Source organism: Lates calcarifer, linkage group LG19 (genome assembly GCF_001640805.2).
Source record: "Lates calcarifer isolate ASB-BC8 linkage group LG19, TLL_Latcal_v3, whole genome shotgun sequence".
Taxonomy (NCBI): domain Eukaryota; kingdom Metazoa; phylum Chordata; class Actinopteri; family Centropomidae; genus Lates; species Lates calcarifer.
Window position 1 is genome coordinate 23,461,891 of NC_066851.1, and position 26,829 is coordinate 23,488,719.

The 26,829-nt window shown below is 41.2% G+C and overlaps 4 protein-coding genes across 5 annotated transcripts in view; 1 reads left to right on the plus strand and 3 right to left on the minus strand.

The window, feature by feature from the left end:
• Positions 1-26,829, plus strand: part of akap6 (A kinase (PRKA) anchor protein 6) — a 169,225-nt gene that overhangs the window by 7,926 nt on the left and 134,470 nt on the right. The window contains 2 exon segments of the mRNA XM_051078111.1: positions 21,496-21,806; positions 23,132-23,303. Coding sequence (XP_050934068.1) covers positions 21,562-21,806; positions 23,132-23,303 — 417 coding nt within the window. The 5' untranslated portion in view covers positions 21,496-21,561.
• LOC108901630 (E3 ubiquitin-protein ligase TRIM35-like) lies at positions 9,616-16,121 on the minus strand. Its single transcript, XM_051078110.1, has 2 exons — positions 16,058-16,121; positions 9,616-11,566 (listed from the first exon to the last, which is right to left on the minus strand). The coding sequence occupies exon 2, from the start codon at positions 10,536-10,538 to the stop codon at positions 9,924-9,926; it is 615 nt and encodes a 204-aa protein (XP_050934067.1). The 5' UTR covers positions 10,539-11,566; positions 16,058-16,121; the 3' UTR covers positions 9,616-9,923.
• LOC108901628 (E3 ubiquitin-protein ligase TRIM35-like) lies at positions 16,717-19,066 on the minus strand. Of its 2 annotated transcripts, none has more exons than XM_051078108.1 (2): positions 17,699-19,066; positions 16,717-17,632 (listed from the first exon to the last, which is right to left on the minus strand). In XM_051078108.1, the coding sequence occupies exons 1-2, from the start codon at positions 18,809-18,811 to the stop codon at positions 17,384-17,386; spliced, it is 1,362 nt and encodes a 453-aa protein (XP_050934065.1). In that variant the 5' UTR covers positions 18,812-19,066; the 3' UTR covers positions 16,717-17,383. The 2 variants fall into 2 exon arrangements, with proteins under 2 accessions (XP_050934065.1, XP_050934064.1); XM_051078107.1 differs by having other exon boundaries at positions 16,717-17,599; positions 17,633-19,066.
• On the minus strand, positions 23,678-25,255 carry LOC108901629 (zinc-binding protein A33-like). Its single transcript, XM_051078109.1, is given in 4 exon segments — positions 23,678-24,342; positions 24,344-24,772; positions 24,774-24,971; positions 25,082-25,255. Coding segments are annotated over 3 exon segments (1,257 nt in total). The 5' UTR covers positions 24,957-24,971; positions 25,082-25,255; the 3' UTR covers positions 23,678-23,697.

The following is a 26,829-nucleotide window of genomic DNA, read 5'->3' on the forward strand; positions in this document are numbered from 1 at the left end:
TGTGTCGATGTGTTTTCATTGGTCGGGGGCGGTGCAGATAATCTGGGAGGTGGCTTTGCTTCTACATGCAGTGTTTTGAAACATTCATTTCCATCTTTGTTTTTTCATCCTCTTTTCATAATCTCTCACCTTCACTTTTCCTCCAGTCTCATGTGACTGTCCTCTGTCTCCTGTCCTCTGTCTCCTCTGTTCCTCACCTTCTCCTCCTCCCTTTTTTGTTGTCTCATCTTCTTTACATCTCCTCTCTTCCTTCTCTTATTCATTTTCTCTCTAAGCTCTCGTTCCAGCTCACCCTTTCTCCTCCATCCTCCTCCTCCTCTTCTCTCTCTGTATCGATAACATCTGCTCAGGCTTCTGGGTGTGGCAGCCAGCACTCAGTCCTCAGCTCCTGTTTCTGACCACAGCAGCACAGAAACACACTCACCCGGAGGGTTGATGTCTCGTGCACAACCAAAATGTAAGAAGGGTTATGTGTGTCAGTGATCAAACCAATCAGCCAAACAGTCATTCAAAGAAATGTGTGTTCACAGAAGCTGAAGCTGAAGCTGAAGTGATTTATTCAGTTTGTGAAGTCAAATTGGAAACGAGTCATTTTTACACCCAGTTTCTGTGACAGAGGCTGGGAGACCATTATCTGGGAATTACATTATTGAAAACACACACACACACACACACACACAGAAAACAACCAGTTATCTGTCAGAAAGCAGCAGTCGTGTCTGAGTAGCTGATCTCAAGATGCTGAAAAGCTTCCTGTCATTTTATAAGACAACACTGACCCATGTGACTCAGCAAAAGCTCTGGTCCCTCCCCTTTTAAGTAATAAGTACCTGTTCAGTCTAAGAGCTCTTAGTGCTGTTTATGAAAATATGTGTTCATGGTTGAGAGTGAGGGAGGGGAGAGATGTTCTGTAGGAGCTATAATATTAGTATCATTCAGTCACAGAAGTGCTGCACCATTATCACTGGGGAAAGACTCTATTAATATCCAGATCCAGACTCAGATGAACACAGACCATCTTGGCCGTGCACCAGAACGTATCTGATTGCCTCCAGAAGAAATGACTAATTATTGGAAGTGTAATCTTTGCTGATATGTTGATGCTAATTTTCCAAATCTGGAGTTAAATATCTCAGCGTGACCTTCCCCTCCTTCCCTCCTCTTCCTGTTGTCCAGTTTGAACCCAGTTTGGTAATCCAGGTACTCCAACAGCTCTTGGAAAGAAGAGAATCAGGGCTGTGAACTCATCATAACTCAGCTGTAGCTCTGACAGGCCTGTCTGTGTGTAACCTGCAGTGCTGATACATCAGCTAAGTCTCCACTAATGAAGGTATCTTTATCTCTGCAGGGCTGCTGTGTTTTAATAAAAGGTCATTTAATTACAAGAAGCAATAAAATCAACATATTCATGTCTGTCAGTGAGTGATTGACTGAAATTTAACCACTAAGACACAATTAGATGTAAGTCTTTTTAAATATCATGTAAAATGAATCTTCAGAAGCAAACAGTGAATATTAATGTTTATCTGAGGAAACTTTATCAATCAGTCTGTTTTTATTTCTGAGGTGTGTTCAGCAGTGTTACTGTAGAAATCACAGCATCGATTCATCCTTCGTTTCCTCTCCAACAATGTGTGAGAGCAGAGTGTGTGACAGCAACTAATCTGAGGAGATTCTGTTCAGTGTTTGTTCCCAGAAACAGAGACACAGCAGACTGTTGCTGTTGTGTGTGTGTGTGTGGTGAAGCTGTTATATTCTCTGAACTACACCAGTCTGTGATTGTTCCATCAGTTTTAAACAAATGAGACACGTGGAGATGACTGGTCGTGTTAATGATTGTGTTCATTTCCCACCTGCTGGAGCGAACATCTCCCTCATGTTATAACATATTAAATGACCTGTTTCCTCCTCCTGACATGAAAGCTGTGATTGTTGATGTTAAGTGTTAACATTACAAAATCAGGTTGGAAGTGAACCAGTCAAATAGCAGATTGTAGCTGCTGCATGTCGACAGACAGGGTTATTGGTTACTGGAGTAACTGCACAGACAGAGTGTGAGATTTAATGGAAATAATCAACCTCAGCAGGAGAACGTCCTTTGGTTTGCCCTCTGTCTCTGTCTGCAGTAAGAACCCTGTTTCAGCTCCAGTCCTCAGTGAGTTTGTGGAGAAACAGATTTGTCCTCACTGAACGTATCAGATGATTGAACCTGTTCTGCAGAGTGTGTGTGTGTGTGTGTGTGTGCAGCTCTGAGTCGGTCAGATCACTCTGTGTGTGATAACGTCAGCACTCTGTAAGGAAATACTGCTCTGTAATAATAGCCATAATTACTGGGGAGAAAAAAACCTGGTCTCCTCTCACTAATGGTTCGGTCTGGTCCCAGTGGGAATCCAGACTTGGACGTGAAGAGTTGGTAACGTGATATAAAGTAATGTACAGAGGAATGGATATAATGTTGGTCATTATATGAAGGTGTGTGTAGCCTCGTGTGACCGACAGGTGTGGTAATAAATGATTATTGATTAAATAATAAGTACTCATGAAAAGGTTCATACGTACCTGCTGTGTATAAAGTCGCTAATGACACAGTAAAGATGAATCAGTAAAAAACAAACATAATTATCCTGTAGACTGTGAAGTACAATCAGATAACGCAGTAAAGCACAGTATATACATACATATTGTCTGTGTTTTGATATTGAAGATGCACAGCTTATAATATACACTGAATCATAAGAAAAACACTATGAATTAATAAATGAAAACTAAGATACACTGAATTAAAGTCACCAAATCCAGTTCTGATAACAGAGATATCATGAAATACTTCAGACATATTTAAACTGTGTCATATTTATCTTAGAGAATCACATAAAATATTAAGAATGCGAAGCTCGCTAACCAGGTTCATTCACCTTTTCAGTCAGCTCCTGCCACACAGCTGCAAATCTAGATCCCTCAGTGTCACTCCATCAGATCTGGAGCACACATGATAAACTGCTGTTTCCTTTTAGACCTGGACTTCCTTCATTTTGTCTAAACCAGGCTGTTTTTTTTGTCGAGGAATTAGACCACTGATTTTTAGCCCCAGCAGTCTGATTCTCCTGCCTCCTTCCTGTTTTTGGGTTACATTTTTATCTTCTGCATCAGTCTCAGTGGCGCAGGCAGGATTCATGCTGCTGATACAACATGTGACTGAGTTAGATTTTTATTTTTTTGCTGTTTGTTCAGAAACATAATACAGAGAGAGAGAGAAGGAAAGATTAACGACCAGGAACAGAAGATCCTCCAACACATCTTCCTCCCCTATGATACATTATTCATTCTGGGGCTGGGCTGGAGGACCCCTGGGACACACTCACACTCACACACATGCACACACACACACGCCCTGTTATCCCTCTGTGACTGCAGTCTGTCTCGTGGCCATATTTTCTTTCTCCACATCGACCTCTCCTCCGTTTAGTCCCACACACACACTCTCCCTCTGACTTTAACAGTAACACGCAGCGTTTGGTTCGCTGTAAATGATTTATGGCACAGAGTCGGCCGAGAGCTGACTTCACCCTGGATCCTCTGTGTGCGTGTGCGCCATGAGCTGTGGGTGTGGCCGGTCGATGGAGAGCTGGTGGTGGCTGGTGAAGGTGATGCAGGCAGAGTAACCAGAGGAGGACGTGTTAACGCTGTGGCAGAGGAAGATAAACAGTTTTGTTCATCAGTTTGTTAAAATATTTGTAACTACCTACGTGTGTTTTTAGCTCAGAAGAGTGAAAGTAGAGACACCTGGAGATTGGAAACCTCTAAATGATCGTTGGTGTTTATTTATTCAGATACACCTGCTGGGTCACACCCTCAGTGATGCTCCTGAGGATCAGGTGTTTCAGTACCACACACAGACAGAGCCTGGCTTGTGTCCCAGCAGCACTGATCCACGGATCACTCCTCCTGATCCAAAGCCATCTGGAGTCCCCTCCTCAGCCTCCATCATGGACGTTATGGCTTTCTCTTGGCAGCCCCAGTGCCAAGAGGTGACCCCAGTCCCCCCCCCCCTCTGGCTTTTCCTCCTTTATACCTGACATTGTGTTTCTTCCAGGGAACTGTCAGCTCTGTATGGAGCACCTGCTTTAAAGAGGCTGGTGACAGTATCATGTCTGGCCTCAACAGAGTTATCATAAGGTGGTACAGGGACTTGAGCTGCCTCCCTGAGTCGACTCCAGCTCCTTAGACCAGCTGCTGATCAGGGCTGTGGCTGAGGCAGCAGCTCTGACTGAGCCGTGTCTTATATGAACTGAAGTGTAGTGTATGTGTATGATTTCATGGAAACAGTTGTCATCAGTAGGATGACTTCAGATGAAGGCCTCAATAACATATCAGGATGTTTGACAAGCTGGATGAGTTGGATGACATATTCAGTTTTGGTCAAATAATTTATACCTGCAAATAAGTTTAGTGTAGAAATGTGCTGGGTGACCACAAAACAAAATCTGCAACTCTTATTTTCAACATCATTTTGTCTATGAACTTTCAGAAAATGGTGCAAACAATGCTCCCAAAGTTGTTTGGTTTAATATCATGTATGACTGATGTGAACATGGTGAATTGATTGTCAGAGTAACTGCAGAAATCAATTACTGGCCTGAAAAAACTGTTGCTGCTGAACATAATCAAGGGAGCAGTTTTGTTTCCTCCTAATGTGTTTGACAAAAGCATTTAGGTAGAAACACAGTTTTTAGGAGACGGCTGTAAAAACTGATTCAGCATTTTCATCCAGCGGTAGTCAGTCTGGATACTGCTGTTATCTTATATTATCTGATTTGTACAATTTTAAGAAACAGAACTTCTTATTATTTAATTACAAATTTGCCAGAAAATCAGAGGAAGGGCAGAGCTCTTCACTTCACTTCAGGATCATTTGTAAAATTTGCAGCATCTCGATTAAAGTGGGAGAAACCCCCTCTCTCTGCGTCAGCCTCGCTCTGTGATTCCAGCTGATAAAACAGCTGCTGTGTTACATAAAAATCTTCCACAGTGTGGCTTTAATCTCAGCTTTAATCTCACAATGAATCAGAGCTCGTGTAAACGGCCTCTCGTCCGACTCCAGACGGCTGATTCACAAACAGCCGCGGAGCTTCCAATCATGAGATCAGTGAGGATTAGACGTCAGAGAGAGGATGAGGAACGAGGAGATTTCTGTAACGTGCACGTCCAGAAACTGAGAGATGTCAAGAAAGTGTCAGCTCAGTTAAAACAGTCATCCAGGTTTATGTTTGTGCAAACACACACATTAACCATGAATTAATTTGCAGCTGACGTGTGTGTGTGTGTGTGTGTGTGTATATATATACTGTATATATGTGATAATGCACTCACGTGTCCAGCCTGTGTCCCTGTTGGCATCTCTGCAGGAAAATGACCTATTTACTGTTTGCTGTCTAATTAAGTCATCAACACACGGCTGTGTTGTATCAGTGGTGGGAATGGGAGGGTGGGGGGGTCGATGTTGATGTCATGCCCTTGCCTTTTCAGCTTCTCTTACCATTGAGAGCATGAAAAAGTTCCTTCATAATTACCAATCCAAGTGCTCATTGACAGCACAGAGGGGACCCTGAACGCAGCATCCTGGCCCCATATTTTCCTCGAATTTCCTACAGAGGGAGAGATACTGCAAAGGTCTATGTACACTGTTCAGTTTGTTTGTGCACGAGCTAGAGCTAGCTTGATGCTAAGTTTCCTTTCCTCCATCATCCAGCTTTCAGTGTGGGAGTTTTGACTGAACAGCCACATGGAGCCCGGTTAGCTAAGGATTCAAAATGATAAAAGAAAGCTAGATGCTAACGTGGTTCTGTATCTCCAGAATGGGAGAGGTGGCAACTGTGAGGGGAGAAGCGCTGTAGCCAACCTCACCTGAGACTGTTGAACAGTGGGAATATAAGCTTGTCAGTTTAGCCTTTAAATGACAAGCTAACATTAGCTGGAAGTGTAGAAAACTGACGCACCGATGCTAACATCAGCTAATCACCACACCCATTTATTCCCATTTATTTAGATAATAAACAACTTGTTTGTTCTCAGATGTCAAATATGGTCTGAAAGAATGTACCAAGAAGTCTGGAGCTTTGAGTCTGGAAAAGTCTGGAATCTGTAGAAAAGTGTTAAAACCACAGGGACTTAAAACGACTGTTGAATGACAGTAAGGGTGATGGAGCATGATCACCAAGGTCAAAGGTCACATAGACAATGTAGTAGGCTCTTTACCAACAGTTGTCATCCTTGATCTCATTATGGCTGATAGGAATGATTATTGATCTGAGTCATGTGATCATCTTAACTGTGCTCATAGCTCTCGTCTGCGTCACCGTCTCCTCATCTTCCTCCCTCCTCTCCTCTCCTCCGTCCTCCACTTCTCTGCTCCGCCTCCATCGCCTCCCCTCTCCGCCACCCCTCCCCCTCTCTGTGGACCATGTGGCTGATGAGGTCATTCATGGTGATGTTGATGATGTCATATCTATTCCTGCCCACTAACCGTCATCCTGACACGCCTATATGTGTAGACTTTATTTATAAAAAAGAGAACAGTAGGTTTTAACGTTCAGTCATTTTTATAATTTATCCTTTGAAGACAAATTTAATATTGTTACAACTGTGTTTCACTATTTTAGTCTTTTATTGTCTGTTTAAAAACAGGAGAAGCTATAGTTGGTAACAAATACATGAATTAACACTTACATCTGTTCATAACCACATTATGTTTGTTTAAATGTTTATATACTGTTTATGAATGTATGAGAGTGAATCTGCTGTTTTTTTTCGTGGAGATTAATGATGTTTTAAACCTGAGCGGTTTGCCCACATTGGATGTCAATGAACAGCTCCGCCCAGACTTTATGAACATTAATGATGGTGTCTAAACAGCACAGGAGGCTCATTATAGCTCAGGGGCTTTCTGACTTAGGGAAAACTAGAGGAGTCAGCTTAGGTGTTTTGGGCTTTTATTAAAAGTAAAAGGTTGACAGATTAGTGGAGATATCTCAAACCAGTCCCACGGATCGGTACTAGCTGGTTGCAGGTATAATTCAGTGTATCAATATCTGCTGAGATGAAGTCGATCGAATGCTGATCCTTTCTTTTCTGTGCTCCTTGGTGTTTTTTCTACCTCAGCCTGCTGGTGTTATTTTGCTCTCATATGCCAGTGAATGTGAGGAGTAAGCTAGCTGCAGCAGTGACCGACTTGAACAACTCTAACTCTCTAGCTGTCATCAGCAAAGAGGAAAGAAAGTTGAGTTCTCCTGTGATATCCCAGGTTCACCTGCTTTATATTTTCTTTATTAGTTTACTTTTGTTTTGTCTTTTTAAAATTTTCCTTTTCCTCTGGAAAAGTGAGGAAGCAGGCTGTCGGAGGGTGCACTCCGTCGCCCGTTCACCCACCCAGCCCCCAGACCTGATGGGATAAAGCCTGTTCTTGTAGCCTGTCTCCTTCTTAAAGGACAACATAACTGGCCACCCCAGCCAGGAAAAAACAGAGTAAATAAATATAAAATATTCAGGTTGCAGCTTCTCATTTTTAGCCAGTGCTAAAAAACTAGTAAAACATCAAACATATCAGCTGTCACTTCTGTTATCTCAGTGAAAAACTTTATAACAGGCCAAAACGATTTAACATGCTCTCTGCAAACCAAGGTCTGTACTCAGGTAAAGGTTGTTTTGTGCAGGAAGGACGTCCTTTCTAAACATAGCTTGTAAAATCACAAGTTTTTTTGTCATCCAGAGAACTAACAGAGTGAGACCTCTCATCTCTGGAAGGATCACGTCCCCTCAGTTTCCTTGAGTCCTTGATCTTGATCATTGCGATCGTCAACAGCTTGTTCATGCTTCACTCAGACAAAACCAATGAAAATAAATTTACAGCCTCATGTCCTCAGATGAACTGGACAGAACTGGGTTACCATCATTAATCCTGCAGGGCAGGCTGAGTTTATCACTGACCTGGTTTTTGTTCTACTGACATCATTTCTCTGCTTCGCTGCTGTTTCTACTGCTAATGCTGATCAATGCAGAGCCTGAGTCACCCCCGCACTGCATCACACTCACTGCTGCTGCTGGTTATGGGGCCACTCTGTGTGTGTGTGTGTGTGTGTGTAAGATATTTCACACACAGATACAAGAAATTAAAATCGTGTTTTGGCTGAAAATCTCTGTTTTCATGTGGAAATCAAAAAGGCCAGACTGCAAACACATGCTGCCTGTAATCTGAATTATATTTTCATCATGGTTTTATAGCTAATGTCTTTTATTTAGGCTGAGCAAAGTAACACAAGTGAACTTCAACTTTTAATATGTTAATGAAAGAGTGCCCTGCTTGCAGTTTATCACAGGTCTTATAGTAAAAAGCCACAAACTATCCATTAGTTCATTTTCAGTAAAAAAGAATTGTAATAAAGAATTGCTTCTATAGCAGTTTGCTTTCTCTTTATGATGTTATACTGAAGACACATTTTATTCATTAGTTTAATTCAGTTGAAAAAATTAAAGTGACGTTAACAGGTAATATAACACTACAGGTAAATGTGCCAAATATACATTTATTCACAAATGATTTGAAGCTGCTCCTTTTTGCACAGTTTATGTTATTTTAACTTTTTAATTCAGGAAATGAACACCAAAGATTTCTTCTCCTATTATTATTTTTCACTGAAATTGTTCTCCATGTTGGAATTAACATCAGGCTGAAACCTGCAGACAGGCTGAGCTGGGAGCTGGATGCATATTTTATTCAAAGAAAAGAGAACATGAATAAAACATTTTATTTGTCTGTTCGTTGCGTCTGGTGGTGCTTAAAAGGATTTAAAGCTACAGCGGAGATGAAGGGGAGGACACACATGAACAGTGTGTGTGTGCGGTGCCATGCTGTGACAGCCTGAATGTCTGAGAGAGAGAGAGAGAGAGAGAGAGAGGATAACAGTGGAGGGAGAGAGAGTGAGAGTGTGAGAAAACAAACCAGTGAGCAGAGGATAAATAGTGACAGAAAAAAGAGGAAGAGAGTTTGTTGTCATCCGACCACGTGTCTGATCTTCTGCCTCCACATATGGAACCATCTGGATCACTCCATCTGGTTTTAAAATATGGGATTATTACGTCTTTAAATGCAGATGGAGAGGTACAGTGTGAGTGTGTGTGTGTGTGTGTGTGTGTTTTCTGTACTTTGCATTTGTGTTTTGTGAGGACCAGATTTGAGTTTTAGACCTACAAAGTGAGGGCATTTTGCAAAGTGAGGACTTTTTGACATATCTCTGATAATAGACTTTAAGTCTACAGCTGTGTATATATTTATAAAATGCACATTAGCCATAGGCATATATTACTATTCAAATTACATAATAACACATCAATAACAGTAACACTTCCCAATATGAATATTTTGCCAACATGTTCAAATAAAATTTACAACTGAGACTTACTCACCTTTAATTCTGTGCACAGATCCAGACAAACAGGATTTGTGGAAAATCAAGTGAATTAAAGCTCATAAAAACATAGCTTGTTACCATTTTATTTACACTCATACGCTTTACCCCATGATGATGATGATAATGATGATGGTGATGAAGCTACACTCAGTAATTTTGATAATGATTTTATTCTGTATTGAATTTGGCATCATATCGTCAGGTGTATAACCACAGAAAGCATGATTATTGGCATTTCTAAAACAGAAGGTTGTGCAAGTACAATTAGTGCATAACAGTACAGAAATATTTAGTTCCCTCATCACCAAAAATATTTGAAGTCTACAAACCAGACTTTTAGAGAAAGTGAAACCTGCTCATAAAAATAATTAACTAGTACTTTGGAAAGAAACAATAGATGTTTGGTCACTTAATAAAAGAGAGTTTAGCAGAGCTGAAAAACACCAAATTAGAGAAATATTATTTATATATGGGGATGATGCTTTCGTCGTCACTGAAATGAATGATATTCCGATCAATGGAGGCGAGCAAGATGGGGATCTCACAAGCTTCCGGATCCTGCGCACCTCCGGGGGAAGGGGGGCTTGGGGTGGGTGTAGAGACAGCTGTGGATTCTGGAGCAGCAGTTTGGGGAACCAGAGTGTTGGTCACCTCCATCTTCATCCTGTCCAAGATGTTGAGGGACAGGTTGTTCAGGTGTTTGTCCACATCGATCAGAGCTCCTGGAGTCGGCTGTGGATCATTCAACTGGATACCATGGGCTATGTCAGCTGCTGTCCTGTACACATGCAGGAAGTAGAGATCTTCATATTCCAGCACCTGAGTAGTAAGGTTGACTGAGAAATAAAGACCCTCGAACTCATCACTCAGAACCTCTCTCTTGCTCTCTATCATCTGAATCTTCTGCTGCTTTTCCTCCCTCAGTGCAGCTATTCTTGTCTGCTCTTCCTTTCGGAGAAACTTCTGAAGCATCGAGAAAACGTCCTTAATCTGCTTTTCTGCGTCTTGTGCCTGAACTTCAATGTCGTTTTCTGTTTTATCAAAGTTTCCTTTAACGTCACTGAAAAGCTCCATTCTCTCCTTATGCAGCTTTCTGAGTTCCTGTAGTTCTGCTCTGCAATTCCGAGCAGCTTCATCAATGGGTCTAAAGCTGTGGTGTTTGTGTGTTTCTGAGTGTAGACAGACAGTCCTCACACAGATTCCTCAGTGCCAAGTTTCGGGGTGGATTGCTTTGTTCAGATTTTGTCTGACAAACTGGGCACATATGATTTCTCTCTGTCCACCATCTCTGAAGACAGGCTCTACAGAAACTATGACTGCATGACAGGATGACAGGATCTTGAAAGATTTCATAGCAGACCGGACATTTTAGATTCTCCTCCGACTGACAAGCCATTTTCTCAAAGTTATACCAAAAACAGCAGGTGTTTCAAACAGTTCAAACCAGACACACTCCCACTCCAAAGTCAGATTTCTGTGTATTGTCCACTGTTATGTACAATATCCCAAATGGCTTTACAGATGCACAACAGAAGTTCCTGATGATGACAATCAACAAAAAATCAGCATGTAAGGAAAAAAACAGAATAAACCATGCGACAGGCCGTTGCTCCTCCTGTAGATAGTTGTCGAATTGACAGTCTTTCTACAGTCATTCTAACTCTTTTCGAGTCAGCAGCTGGTTGAAGTTGCAGTTGTTCGGTATTCCCCCGTCTTTCTACTGTTCTTTCTGTTAAGTCCTCTCTGTGATGACAAGTTTTAAGTTTTGGCTGAACTTTAACTGTACACAATGTCCTTATGTTAGGCTGTGTTTCCTGTTTTGTCTTAGGTTCTGTCATTCCAAGCATTGCTTTCTCAGAACACACCATTGGGGTGTACTTAGATAATCAGCTCATACATCACATTTACCGTAAATAAGCTGTACTTCCTCATACGTCCCACCTAAACGTCAGGAAGCTGTCGGCTGCATTTTGCCTAAACTTCGTAATGTCAGTATAATTGTCCAAATGTTGTTCCATTGTTGCTGCTGATCAGTAATGTTTTATTCTGTAGTTTCATTGGCAGCTTAACATTTCCTGCATATTCTCAGATGACACTCCCACCTGAACCTGTGCATGAAATGTTGACAATCAGCATTGTTCGAGATACAGATCACACTGTTATCATTTCGCATTGATGCTTAACTGTAACTGGTTCTCTGTCATTTAGGTCATTGTTATCAAAGACTGGTTGAATTGACAGTGACTGTCATTTACAAAAAGTAGTAAAAACACTTCAGTTAGCCGCATTGTTACACTGGGCGACATGTTTGACTCAATCCCACACAGAAACACCGTCCTCATTCTACTTTTCTGTCATTTTCTTTTTACTTTGTTCTGATCGAGTTTTTTTTTTTGTTATTTTTTTTTTTTTTTCAAACCATGTACAGCTGTTCATCATTTCTATTTTTTTTTTTTTTTTATATATCATAGTCCACCTGACAGTTTAATCATGTCGTACAAAAGAAAAGTAAAAAAAGTGAATAAAAAAGAAACAAGACATGTTAATGACTAGCAAAAATATGAATACAGTCCAGCAAAATACATGTAAACATAGCAAAGTCAACGTACCATAGTAACGTAAATCAAAATAACAAAATAAAAAAAACATAACAAAAATAAAAAAGTAACAGAAAAATAGTAACAGCAAAAAACATATAAATCTAATAGTGAAATCCTGTTTATCTGCGAAAGACAATTTGAGGTAACAGAAAAATGGAAGAAAGGGAAGCTGGTTGACTTTCGATCTTAAAAATAAAATGCACTGTTGTCTTCAAATGAAAATTATCAACTGTTTATCCCCAAGATTTACTCAAGTGACTGGACACCTAAGTTAATCTTACTCTACCATGGCCAAATGGTGAGGTCAGAAAAATGTGGTGTCTTTGTCCTTTGCCTTGAAAAAAGAGGAAAAGTTTGTTCAGGGTACCGGCATTAATGGAGATCTCTGAACAGGAATCCAGGGGCAGGCTCAGAGAGACTGGTTTGTAATCTGTCTGTTGTTTTCAATGATAGAGTTGTTGTCAGCCACAAGTCACACTTGACCAGTGGTAGTTGAAATTGGATACATGGATGAGCTTCTCACCTAGGAATGAAATTGTGAAGGATCCTGGGAACCTGAGTTCAGTGTCTCTAATTTGATGATGATTGTGATGAAACTACAGTCAGTAAATCCGAGGTCAGTAAAGGTACAAATCACAATTAATGATCGCGCTCCTAAAAGGGAAGTGATGGGGGGGAGGGGGGGGGGGCGGGGGGGGGGGGGGTGGAATAATGAAAGCCATATTCGTCATGACCTAATTGTGTTTCTTAGTGTTATGGTGTATGCAGGAGGTGGCTGTATCGCGATGTAGAGGTTTAGGCGGTGTGCAGAGCAGAGACTGGGTCTAGGAGTTGCGGATTGGGCTTGAGCTGCAGGTGGTTGGCGGTGATCGGGATGCAGAAAGGTTGGGCGGGTATCGCGTTGAGATGGATTTGTTTATCGCGATCATAGTTACTTGTTATCGCATCAGTAGAATGCTGTGTATCCATGCAGATTTTTGGCTTGATGCAGATGTAGAATGGTTCCCTCTTTGTTCTCGCATGTATGGTCTGTAAGAGGAACTGTATCCAGTGAGATGTTTGGGGAGCCCAGAGTGGTGACTGGGGGCGGGTTCTGGATCAGCAGTCTGGGGGCCCAGAGTGTTGGTTACTCTCCATGTCTTCATCTCTGTCCAAGATGTTGAAGTGCAGGTTGTTCAGGTGTTTGTCTGTGTCTACTTGTGCCCCTGCCACTGGCTGTGGATCATTCAATGGAAAACTATGGACTGTTTCAGCTGCAGTCTTGTACCTCTCCAGGAATGAGAGATCTTCAGTTCTCAGCACCTTCTCTGTAGCTCTGACTGTGTCTGAAAGATCCTCAATCTCTTTGCTCAGAGCCTCACTCTTGTTCTTTATCATCTGAGTCTTCTGCTCCTTTTCCTTCTTCAGTGCAGAAATTCTCGTCTGCTCTTCATTTTGGAGAAACTTCTGAAGCATTGAGAAAACATCCTTAATCTGCTTCTCTGTATCTTGTGCCTGAACTTCAATGTCTTTTGCTATTTGGTCAAAGTTTCCTTTCATGTCATTGGAGAGCTTTAGCCTCTCTTGCTAGGGGCTTCAAGACTTCCTGTAGTGTTGCTCTATAATCTCGAGCAGCTTCGTCAATGGGTTTGAAGCTGTGGTTCTTGTGTGTTTCTGAATGCAGACAGACGAGACACACTGGCTGCTGATGGTCCAGACAGAAGAGTTTGAGTTCCTCAGAGTGCAGACTGCAGTGAGCTGCAGCACCTGCTGAAGGTCTCTCAGCTCTCTCCTTTAAAAAGTCCTCACACAGATTCCTCAGAGCCAAGTTTCGTGGTGGATCACTCTGTGAAGATCTTGTCTTACAAACTGGGCACATAAGATTTTTCTCTGTCCACCATTTCTGAAGACAGGCTTTGCAGAAACTGTGGCTGCATGACAGGATGACAGGATCTTGAAAGATTTCATAGCAGACCGGACAGTTTAGATTTTCCTCAGACTGAGAAGCCATTTTCTTAGACTTTCTTACACTAAACGGTACCTACAAAGCAGGAGCCTCAAACAGTTCAGTCACTTCTCCTTTCCCAAAGCAAATGTCTGTGTATTGCTTCCTGTCACGTACAGTGTCTCAACGAGCTTTATAGATGCACAACAGCAAAAGTTCCTGATACAGCCCAAACTCCTGATGATGATGAGAAAAATCAAATCACAGCATTTAAGGAAAAAAATTGAAGAAACTGTGGGACAGGCTGTTCTTGAAATGTTTTTTCCAAAATCTCGTGGACTCTGCAGCTGGTTGAAGATGTAGTTCTCTGGTATTCCCTGTCTTTCTGCTGTTCGCACTGCTAAGTTCTCTCTGTAATGACAAGTTTTCAGTTTTAGCTGAATATAAACTATACACAATGTCCTTTGTTTCAGGTGACTGGCAGAAAAGTGTGAAACCATGTTGTAGAACTTCATTCCAAGCATTGATTCATTTCACATTACACAAGTGGGGGTGTGCTTAGATAAAGAACTCCACATTTAAAGAAGCAGTACTTCCTCATGCGTCCTATCAAACATTATGAAACTGTCAGCTGCATTTATATGTCAGTATTTATCATTGTCCAAATGTTGTTCTACACTATTCTTTGCTGCTGGTCAGTAATGTTTTATTCTTTGGTTTCAGTGCCACACTAAACTGGTGTGTGTTGTGGGTCCATCCAGCAGAAAGGCCAGGCTAGTTACAATAAAGTTATGACAAGTTCCTGCATATCCCCAGATGATACTCCCACCCATGGTTATCCAAGAAGGGTTGAATCGACAGTTGTTCAGGTTTACACTACACTACAATGCTGATCCTGATGTAGAATAAGACCAATATTATCCTTAACATGGTGTCCGAGAAGGTCACTGTCCAGGACCTTAACTTCTCATTCCACTGTTTTCTAAATATTTGTTTTCATACCTCCAACCTCCCTCTGTCTGAGGAGACAAATGTTTAGGCCTTAAAATTCTCATTCTACCGTTTTTTAAGTATATCATTTCATACATTCAGCCGCCCTATTTTTCTCATCTGCTCACAGTTAAATCTACTATCCATCTTTATCTGTCTAGACAAGTATTTATCATGTATATTACACCTTTTGTTAATATTCTATTTTTTACTGTTAATATTCTATTTTTTACTGTTGTATTTATGTTGCACTCACATATGGACTGCTGTAACAACCAAATTTCCCTTTGGGGATGAATAAAGTCATCTATCTATCTATCTATCTATCTATCTATCTATCTATCTATCTATCTATCTATCATTGTAGCTGTTCTCTATTTATTCAAAATCAGCCCTTCCTCCACATTTACTTACTGTCTTGATAAAATCAGGATTGTCCACATTTTTACTGCATTAGTTCACAAGACCAAACTGCTACAGACGGACTTCTCGCTCACTATTTCCTTGTCATTTTATCATTGTTTCAATTAACCTCACTACTTTTTGCTCTGATTCTTAACAGTAAAGTTAATCGGCAGCTCAAGGGGCGATCCATTATTTTCTTACCAGGGTTTTGATACATTCCAGTACTCACTGTCTTTCTGCTGTATGCTCTGTTATCTATCTTCCTGACCTTAAACTGTAGTCAATGTCCTTATGTTATGTTAGACTGTGTTTCCTGATCTGTCTCAGGTGACTGGCATAAAAGGGTGAAACCATGTTGCAGAATTTCATTGGAAGCGATTCTCTCTCATCACACATGGCGGTGTGCCTAGATCAACAGCTCATGGACTACATTTAAATAAGCAGCACTTCCTCATACGTCCCATCAAACATTATGAAGCTGTTGGCTGCATTTTACCCTCATTTTATAATGTCAGTATTTATTATGGTTCAGATATTGTTCCATTCTTTGCTGCTGGTTAGTAAATGTTTAATTCTTCAGTTTCAGTGGCTGCCTAAATTCCTGTATGTAGTGGGTCGACACCAGCAGAAAACAACAACATCATTTCCTGCATATCCCCAGATGACACTCCCACCTGAACTGTGCATGAAATGTTGACAATCAGCATTGTTTCAGAGATACAGATCAACACTGTTTTCATCTAGTATTGATGCTTAATTGTAGCTGGTTCTCAGTAAAAACTGTAATAACATCTCAGTGAGCCACACTGTTGCATTGACTGACATGTTTGCTTTAATCCCACACACACCGTCCTGATGTAGAATAACATCAGCCTTATGTTTTTCATGGTGTGTGAAGAGATAAATGTTTAGGCCTGAACTTGTCATTCCACAGTTTTCAAAGTATATCATTACATATATTCAACCTCCCTTTTTTCTGATCTGCTCAGTTAAGTTTTCTGCTGCAGCTGTTCTCTGTTAATTCAAACTCAGCACTTCCTCCATGTTTACCTGCTTTCTTGATAAAATCAAGATTGTCTAATTTTTTATTGCATTACTTCACAAAACCACAATGTTTACAATGACTGTTTACTCACTATTTCATAGTTTTATTATTCTTTCAATTAAACTCACTATTGTAGTTGTTGTTTTAATTATTCTCTTTGTAAAATCTAGTAAATTGAAGCTCATAAAAATATGGTTCATAACAATTTTATTTTCATCTCCTAGTCACATTTTGCCCCATGATAATGAGGATGATTGTGATGAATACTGTCAGTAAATCTGGGGTCAGTAATTTTACAAATCACTTTTTATTGAATTTGCCATTATATCATCAGGTAGAGTCAATCCTATATAAATAACCACAGAAAGCATAATTATAGGCATTTCTAAAACAGTGTACACTTAATTCACAACAGCGCAGGAAGATGTAGTTCCTTCATCACCAAAAATATTTGAATCTAAAAAAATCCACTTTTTTATAAAGTGATACCTTATCATAAGAATAACTAAGTAGTACTTTGGTCATTAAGTAAAAGAGACTATAGTAGAACTGAAAAGCACCAAATTAGAAAAAATAGGAATCAGTATTTAATTAGGTGTTTGTTCTGTCCATCCTGTATATAAAGTTTTCCCCAGAAAAGTCTGTCAGGTCGGTGGCTGTTGCTGTTCTCATAGAGTTACTGATTTTGGCTTCCAACTGATTATTGTGATGCAGTAATCATCTGACATTAATCACAAAGTGGTCTATGACCAAACAATAAAAGAACAAAAAACAGTGAAAGGTAAAAAGCCCCTTTACTTCTTCCATTGCAACACAGCCACTGGGGGATGCTCTTTATGTGAAAAAAGTGAAAAATCACGTTAAGTAATTGTGAACTCAATATTGATCAAGATCATGATTAATCATCATGATTTCTGGCATAATGGGTGACATGGTGGTGCAGTGGTTAGCACTGTCACGTCACAGAGAGAGGATTCCGGGTTTGAACTCTGATTCGTGGCCCTTTTCTGTGTGCTCCCTGAGCCTGCATTGGTTCTCTCTGGGTCTCTGGCTTCCTTCCACAGTCCAAAGACATGCAGGTTAACTGAGTATGAATAGTTGTCTGTCTAAATGGCGATACAGATAATGGTTGCACTGCCTGTATCTGCGATACAGAGAATGGTTGGGCTGGCTGTATCGGAGATACGGAGAGTGGTTGCACTGCCTGTATCGGAGATACAGAGAATGGTTGGGCTGGTTGTATCGGAGATACAGAGAGTGGTTGCACTGCCTGTATCGGAGATACAGAGAATGGTTGGGCTGGTTGTATCGGAGATACAGAGAGTGGTTGGGCTGGCTGTATCGACGGATTGCTCATGGTCTGCATTTCGATGTGGTTGTGTGTGTATTGTATTATTTCTGTTGAGGGGGTGGGGTAGCTGATTCCTCCACTCCCATCTAGCCGAAGATTGCTCGCCAGACTGTGCCCCAAAGCGGTGACTATGGGTTCTGGATCAGCAGTCTGGGGGCCCAGAGTGTTGGTTACCTCCATCTTCATTCTGTCCAAGATGTTGAAGTGCAGGTTGTTCAGGTGTTTGTCCATGTCTATCTGAACTCCTGGTGTCGGCTGCAGATCATTCAATGGGAAATATTGGACTGTTTCAGCTGCAGTCTTGTACCTCTGCAGGAATGAGACGTCTTCGGCTCTCAGCACCTTCTCTGTAGCTCTGACTGTGTCTGAAAGAGTTTGTATCTCTCTTCTTAGAGCCTCACTCTTGTTCTTTATCATCTGAGTCTTCTGCTGCTTTTCCATCCTCAGTGCAGCAATTCTTCTCTGCTCTTCATTTTGGAGAAATGTCTGAAGCATCGAGAAAACATCCTTAATCTGTTTCTCTGTGTCTTGTGCCTGAACTTCAATATATTTTTCTTTTTGATCAGAGTTTCCTTTAATGTCAATGAAGAGCTTCAGTTTCTCCTGTAGGGGTTTCAGGAGTTCCCGAAGTATTGCTCTGTAATCCCAAGCAGCTTCATCAATGGGTCTGAAGCTGTGGTTCTTGTGTGTTTCTGAATGTAGACAGACGACACACACTGGCTGCTGATGGTCCAGACAGAAGAGTTTGAGTTCCTCAGAGTGCAGACTGCAGAGAGCTGCAGAGCCTGCTGAAGATCTCCTAGTTTTCTCCCTTAAAATGTTCTTACACGGATTCCTCAGTGCCAAGTTTTGAGGTGGATTGTATAATGAAGATCTTGCCTTACAGACTGGGCAGTTAAACGCTCCTCGTGTCCAACACTGATGCCAACAGGCTCTACAAAAACTGTGGCCACATGACAAGAGGACAGGATCTTGAAAGATTTCATTGCAGACAGGACAGTGTAGATTCTCCACCGACCGAGAAGCCATCATCTCTCTACAAGCTACAAATATAGCAGGTAGAGAGTTCAGACAGTTCAGACCAGTCAGTAAAGCATCCACTCCCTCTTCAAGACAGTTTTCTTCTCAGCAGCAAGTTGCAGTATTCCCAATATTTCCTTTGCTCCCATCTGTGGCTGTTGTTTGTAAGCTTTGCCTGGACGCAACTTGTACAGTCTGCTCATGTATGTTTGGGCGTCCTTTTAAAATGAAGAATGACTATATTTCCTGTTTGTCTCACACAGTTCTGCTAAGAGAGCCATAAATTCTAATCCACAAGCTGATATAAAGCTTGGGTGTGTTTTATTGCTTCACCTGTACCAATAATTATGGTGCTGATGTGAATTTGACATCAATTTCATAATCAGTTTGGTTTTTTCCATATTGCCACTGTATTTGTTGCAGTGATGGTTAATCTTATCTGGTTTCAATGACACTTTAATAAGCTGAAAGGTCGGTAACATGCAGATAATAACTCAACTTTGAGTCAACACTGTTTTTAAGCAATAAAATCCACCTTTGTACAAGTAGTTAAAGATAAATCATCTACAGGACTGTAGCAACCATGCTCCCATTCCACATCTCTGTCTACACCAGCTTTCACCACTGGAATGTTTTCTAACTTGAAGAATATGGTCAATTATTTACCGCCATCAGTTCAGTTGGACATTTGGATGTATTATGTTGGTAGTGGCTAACGCAGCCTGGAGCCTCTAGCCACAACCATGTAGCCAAGTTTTCAGCGGTAACCCAAGTACTAGCACACTTCAGTAACTGTAGTTTAATGTTGTTGCTGTGTTGCTCTGTGTCTACAGTTGGTATTGTAACGAACAGATAATCAGCACACTCCAGTGATCACATTAAATCGAATGTATGTATGTTTCATTCCTGTGTCGGAGCAGTGTCGTGCTGAGACCTATCACAGTATATAAACACAGAGCTGTAAGCTTGGTTTCATTAACATTCATACAAATGCAATACCCAGGATTTGGTCAGCAGATGTCACCATTTTAGACTTTTCCATTTTCACCACAATTACTTCATAGTGACTCAGTGCTTCATTTCTCCCACAGCAATGTTTATTTAACAAGTAGCTCCAATGCTAACAGCAGCTAAAAACACAATGTCTTCCGTCCATTGTGTTCAGGGGCCTGGAGGCTATTCTTTCTTTCAGCCATTCTTACAGTTCAGGTTTATTTATGTTTGTTTTGGAGACTTCATAGAGAGGAAGATTTGATGTAAGAAGAAAGAAGGACTGTAGATACGACGGAAAATGAAAAAGAAGATGAGAGAAAAATTGCAGGAAGATAGAAGAAGAGCAGCGGAGAGAAAGGAAATTGCAGAGGAGGAATAATGACATTAAACTGCTCAGGAGATGCCATGTCATTGATTTTGACAGAATGCTTTTGTTTCAAGGTGTTTCAGGATTTATTTATTTTTACCTAGTTTACTTCCTGTTTCCCTTTTCTGTTTATCAGACTGACAGATCTTCTCTGTGTGTGATACTGAACAGATGTTTCATCACTTCATCTGCTGTGTATGAAGGTCAGAATAAGATTTATGTTTGGACACCAGGTCTCTGACTGAAAGGTCAGGAAGTAATAAAGCTCTGTAATTGGCTCTTCACTCATTCCTTGCTGACCTCTTATTGGTCAGGAGACTTTGTGAGGTTGTAATACTGCAGCAGACTGAATACTGATTCTGATATCGTCAAATCTGTTGCTGTTATTTGGATTGAATACACATATTTAGACTTTAATACCAGGGCTGTGTTCTATTGATTCTGTTGTCATCAACCTTGAGACCTAAAGGTCTTAATGAAACTGTTTAAACTGATTAATGATTAATGTAATTTCTTTCTTAATTAAATCTTTTATCTTGAGGATTTTTTAACTTAAGTTACAAAGGTTGAAAGCCAAACCCAGGTGGATTTAATAGGGGATTTGATCCTTGAACCCCAAAGCAAATAATGACCCGTTCACTACAGTTCATGTAGGATTTTTTTTAAAATTGTGTTTTCTGTAAATTATAATATCTCCATACACAATGATTTAACTCATATACTATAAATATGACATGATCTTTTCCTGCTCGAACAAACTCATGTTTGCCTCTAAACACTGTTGTGTTTGTTTCTTTGGATAAAGGATTGTGTTTGTTTGTTTAAGCTTTTGTTCTTGAATGTAGGACAGAGTGTGTGTTTGTGTGAGTGTGTATGTGTGTGTGTCCAGAGCCTGAAGAACAGTATATGAGCCTCATATGAGAGCGACAGCAGCTCTGTCTCCTCCAGCACATTGATTTCCCTCTTGTCTTTCCTCCAGTCCAGATAATGGATAATAATATAATACACTCTATAGCACATATCTCTAACCTTAACCATCACTACAACATGTCTGAGCATTTAAATCAACTGATTTCAAGGTAACTGGGTCATCACACTAATGTTCTCCCTCTTCCATGGACGCCTTTTTTTGCTTTCCATCCTCATTTCCCTCTATATCTGTTATTTCTTTACTCATCCTTCCCTCTTTCTTAACTTTCCTTCCCTCTGTCCTTCTTTCATAGTTAATTGTTCCTTCTTTGCTTTCCTCTCCTGACCCCCCTCCACCCTCTAATCATCTTTGTTTTTTGATCAAACCTCCACTTAATTCTCTCTCTCTCTTCTTCTCTCTCTCCAGTTTACTCCAATGAAACTCGTCCACCCACGTTAGGAATCCTGTACCTCTCTCTTCCTCTCTCACACCATGAGCATCGTGGCTCTCTCACCCTTGGCCCCCGAGCCACCGTCCCCCATGATCACCTCCATCACACCCGTCACCCCGACCCTGGACCCCGACAGCTCCACCTCCCCCACCGCCGTCACCACCAACCCCCTCAGCCTGGATCCTGACCCTCAGTCCCAGGATGGAGCCTCCTCGCCGGGACCCGGACCCAGCCGAGGCATCCTCACTGGGGGAGGACCTCATCTGGGTCGAGACCCCTCCAGGAGGTAACAAATCAGCCATGATGAGATGAATCACAGTTTTATGAGGGATTGTTGGTGTTTTTTTTTTAGTGTATAATAGTTTAAGTGGTTGCAAAATAAATCTGAGGGGGTCGTTAGATGATTAATAAGATGTCCTTTGTCCTGAACTCCTGAATTTGTAATGTGAACTTTTATATTATGTTGAACAGGACAGTTTTTTCAAATCATTCTTTCACTTAAAAGATTCTCAAGCAAAAATGTTTCGGGACGACTGTCCTAACACGTGAAATAAAATTCTGTCGGTGCAGGCCTTGAGCTGATTTTATAGGTTTTGTTAGACTTTAAATTAGGAATATGCAAGAAATGAAATAAGTCCTTCACCTTAAGTTCAGTTAAGATCTTTAATTTATGGTTTGTCACTTGATGTTAGAGGAGTTTCACAACAAACTGACTCAGACACACAGACCAGACTTTATAAAATGTATTAACTTGTTATATCAAATGTTTTTGCAGAGTTACCTAAAATTGCACATCCAGCAGCCCAGTCGTCTCATTTGGTGTTCGTGTCTACCTGATGAATGCAAGTGTTTTACCCCTGTATCAACTCTTAAGAAAAATATCTAAGAAAGAATCTGAACATATAATTTTCTGTTTCACTGTCCGTAATAACAACTCTTTCCTTATCAGATGTATTCATTTGGTCTGTTGTTGTCCTGCGATAAATTCTCCCTTCTCCCCTCCTGTCTGATGATTTTTGAGGCTGCAGTTTGTGGTGTAACACAATTCAACATGACCACAAACTGCAGCCTCCAGAACCATCAGACAGTTGAATTGATACAGTTTCAGTAAAAACTTAAAATTCTAACCTTCATTAAGGATGATTTATTGCAGCACTGCAGACTGTATTAGGTTTTATAAGAAGCCTGATATTCATCACCACCACATTTCATTTTTGATTTTGTACATGTGTGACTTGTGTAAGTCATCATTTATTTGCCAAAATTATGAACAAAATTACATCATAGCAGCCATTTTACATGCAGTAAGAAAAAACAATAAACTACAAAACTAACTATTACTTTTTATTTTGGTATGAAAACCCACATTTTAATTTCACCAAGTATCCTGTATCATAAGTACAAATCGCTAATGGTTTTAGATGGACCTCCTGCCTCCATAGACACACATATATATTTATAGTAGATTTATAGTATAGAGTGATAACCAGTGGGAAAAGTCCAACAGCTGGCTGAATAAAGGGACATCTGGTTCTGCTGTTGTGGTTCAGCCAAAAACACTGATCAGTGCAGCATTAAATCTTTATCTGACAACAGTATGTGTTGCTGCAGGTCAAAGAAACCTCCGCCCCTCCACACTGGAGCCGACTGGAAGGTCGTCCTCCACCTACCAGAGATCGAGACGTGGCTGAGAGCGACCAGCGACAGAGTCACACAGCTCACACACTCTGTGGGACAAGACAGTGACAACAGACACGTGGACGTCCACCTGGTGCAGCTTAAGGTAAACAAGGACACCTCTGTGTCTGACTTTCTGACTGTGCTGGTCCTGAGAAATGGAGAAATATTGGGCACTGCACGAGCAATAAGAAACCGGCACAAACACAACAGGGTTTTAACCCATAAAGGGTTAAGAAAACAAACACCTTTGGAATAATGAAGACAGCAGGAGGACAGGTGACGTTTAAGAGATTAAATTCTCTGACTTTTTCCCTTTAAGAAACAAACAACATTATGAATCTGATCATCCTCTTTATCTCTGACTGATCTGTTCCACTGTCACAGAGACCTTCACTGGTAACATCCTCACTGGGAGTTTATCTCCACCATCAATGTATGGAAACATCTTCTCAGTGAAAGTGTGTGTGAAGGTGTGTATGTGTGTGTTAGTATCAGGATCAGAGAACGACAACTTTCTTCTGTTCCAGTTCAGATTCACTCTGATCCTCTGGAAGCTTCTTCTTAACTGAGAGAATAGTTATTGAAGCTGGTGGTGAGAGTTCAAAGTAGTTACCTTCATACAGCCATATTCCCCATAATCCAGACTGTATGAATCCCTTCCTCTGGACAGACTCTGCTAACACACCCAGTCTCCAGACTGTATTGTCTCCAACCTCGACATCCCAGCTGTGAGTCCCTGAGTTAAAACCCTCAGAGCCCAGGACAGACCAGCAATAATCAAATCTCTCTGGATTGTCAGGAAGCTGCTGTTCCTCTCCATGTCTCACACTGGTCAGATCTTCAGACAGGATGAGTCTTGGATGAGCAGTGTTTGGATCCAGAACCACAGGACTGTAGGAGACCATGTCCTTCATCTTGTTCCAGATGTTGAAGGTCAGGTTGCCCAGGTGTTTGGCCTGGTCTATCAGAGCTCCTGAGAGCAGCTGGTGATCCTCCAGCAGGGGGCGCTGCTGGACTCTTTCCACTGCAGCCTTGTAGTTGTTGAGGAATGAGACGTCTTCAGCTCTCAGCTCGTCCTCTGTGGCTCTGACTGTGTGTGAAAGAGCTGCTATCTCTCTGCTCAGAGCCTCCATCTTCTCCTTTCATCATCTGACTCTTCTGCTCCTCTTCCTCCCTCAGTGCAGCCATCCTGGCCTCCTCTTCCTCTTCTAGAAACTGGTGAAGCTTCTTAAACTGCTCCTTAATCTGCCTCTCTGTGTGTCGGGCCTGGACCTTAATGTGTTCTGCTGTTTGATCAAACTTCACTTTAACTTCTTCTAAACTCTTTAACTTCTTCTTTAAGGACTTCAGAGTTTCCTGAAGTTCCTTCTTGTGTTGTCGTGCAGCTTCATCGATGGGTCTGAATCTGTGGTTGGAGTGTTTTTCTGAATCTCTGCAGACGACACACACTGGCTGCTGATGGTCCAGACAGAAGAGTTTGAGTTTCTCAGAGTGCAGACTGCAGAGAGCCTCTGAAGATCTCTGATCTCTCTCCTGTAAGAAGGACTCACACAGGTTCTTTAACACCAGACTAAACAGGTGGATTTTCTCTTGAAGATCTTCTCTTACAAACTGGACAGTCTGGTGTTGGTTTCTCTCTCCACCATCTCTTCAGACAGTCTTTACAGAAGCTGTGGCTACATGACAGAACAACAGGATCTCTAAAGACCTCCTGACAGACCGGACAGCAGAGATCCTCCTCTGATCTGGAAGCCATTTAGTCTGAGTGAAGCTGAAAACACAGCAGACAGAAAGTAACAGTCAGTCATGGCTCCCCTCCCTCCTCTACTAACTTCACTGAGATTCACTTTCACTTTGAGTGGTGGTTTTAGTCAAACTCACCTTCAGTGTGTGGAGAGTCAGCAGGTTGAAGCAGCAGTGTTGTAGTTTTCCTCTTTTCTCTCCTGTAGCTGGACTCACTCAGAGGAAGCTGTTAGTTTGGTCTGAAGGTGAATCTGATCAAATGTTTTTCAGCCTGTGTCTCTTTAGTGACGAGGAACAAACTGTTTCCTGGTTTGTTTCTGGTGAGTCAGGTTAGGGGAGGAGCTTTGTCAGAGCTGCTCTGCTGAATGCTGTCGTTTATATGTAAAGCAGGTTGAGTTAGGTTGATGTGAGTGTGCCACAAGATTTTATGAAGGGGCTGCCATTGAATATTGAGATGAACCAATACAATAAGGGGCTGTAGAGTCACTATTATCTTTGTAAATATATTTAACATGCAGTCTACTGAACCTGTACTTTAAATTGTTTTTAGTGTAAAATGAATAAAATACAGTAACAGAACAGAGCAGGGTCAGATCAAACTGTTCAAGTTAGTCTTTTATTAGTAATTTTATTTGATCAGCCAACACAGACTCAGACACAGAGACATAAAAGACACAAAGTAAACCCTTTGATCTTATTTTGCATGTTTTTTTAACATGTTGAATTATTGCTGACTATTTTTGTGTTAGTTTATCTCTGACACTGGTTATATCAGACCCCAGTGTGTTGCTCAGTGTCTGGGGGTGGGTCGCCTTCTCCTTCCTGCTGCCCTGACAGTTTTTAATGTCCACTTTCTGGACACTCCTGCAAATATTAATTATCTTGCTGTTAAAAGCTGTTGACAATATTGAACTGGAACCTGTTTAAATGAACTTAAAGGCTTGTAAATTTTGATGCACAACTAAACAGCAGGCCATAAGCATCAAACACACAGAATCACAGAACTGAGCTTAAAGTGCCTGTAACTGCAGGTGGACAAACGAGAAGTAAAACACAGCACGTGTCAGATATTCTTCTTATTATTGTCCAAATTTGGATCTTTCTAAATCTCCAAAAAGATGCCAGTGAATAGTGAACCCAGAGTTGAGGCTTCTCAACCTTTTTTGGCATCCAAACAGGATTTTAATCGACTTGGAACTGACTAAATATGGTCTGAACTGGATTCCTGAATCAAAAGAAATTTCCATCTCTGCAGCAGAGCCGACAGGTCGACTGCCTCTCAGTGTGACCTCTGTGTCCAAAGGCAGGAGAACAGTTGCTAACATATAAGCGAACATGTATTGACAGAGCAGCGGTCGATTCAACTGTCTGACCTCAGGCAGTAAATTTCCCACGATGCCCTTCCTCTCTCTGCAGTCTTGGTGTTATGTAATGACAGGCTTCCACGGGTCACACAGTTTGACCATTCATGTATTTATGTAACTGCAGTCAGTGTGCAGCCTTCCAGACCCTGAGCAGTCAACTTCTGATACTTCATCATCACACTGAACTCCTCCTCTTCATCACAGGAGAGAAGAGTTTTCACTCTGATTCAGTTTGGTTCCTGAACAGAGCTGTTCCTCTGCTGTTTAGGCCTCTATTAGCCATTTCCTCAGCTTTCACTGTTTCCTATTGATCATGAACACTGGCTGAACATTTATAGTTTGGACACATGAAACTGATTCGTTGCCCTGTGGGAGGCAGCGATGCATTTCCTTTGTCAAATCTGTGGGCTGGGTCTATTTGTTGGCGAGTTCCAGGTGAACCAAATCACCTGATGATTGACAGACATGTAATGTATCTGTGGGCTGTGGATAAAGGCAGCTGATGTGATTTGAGAACAAACT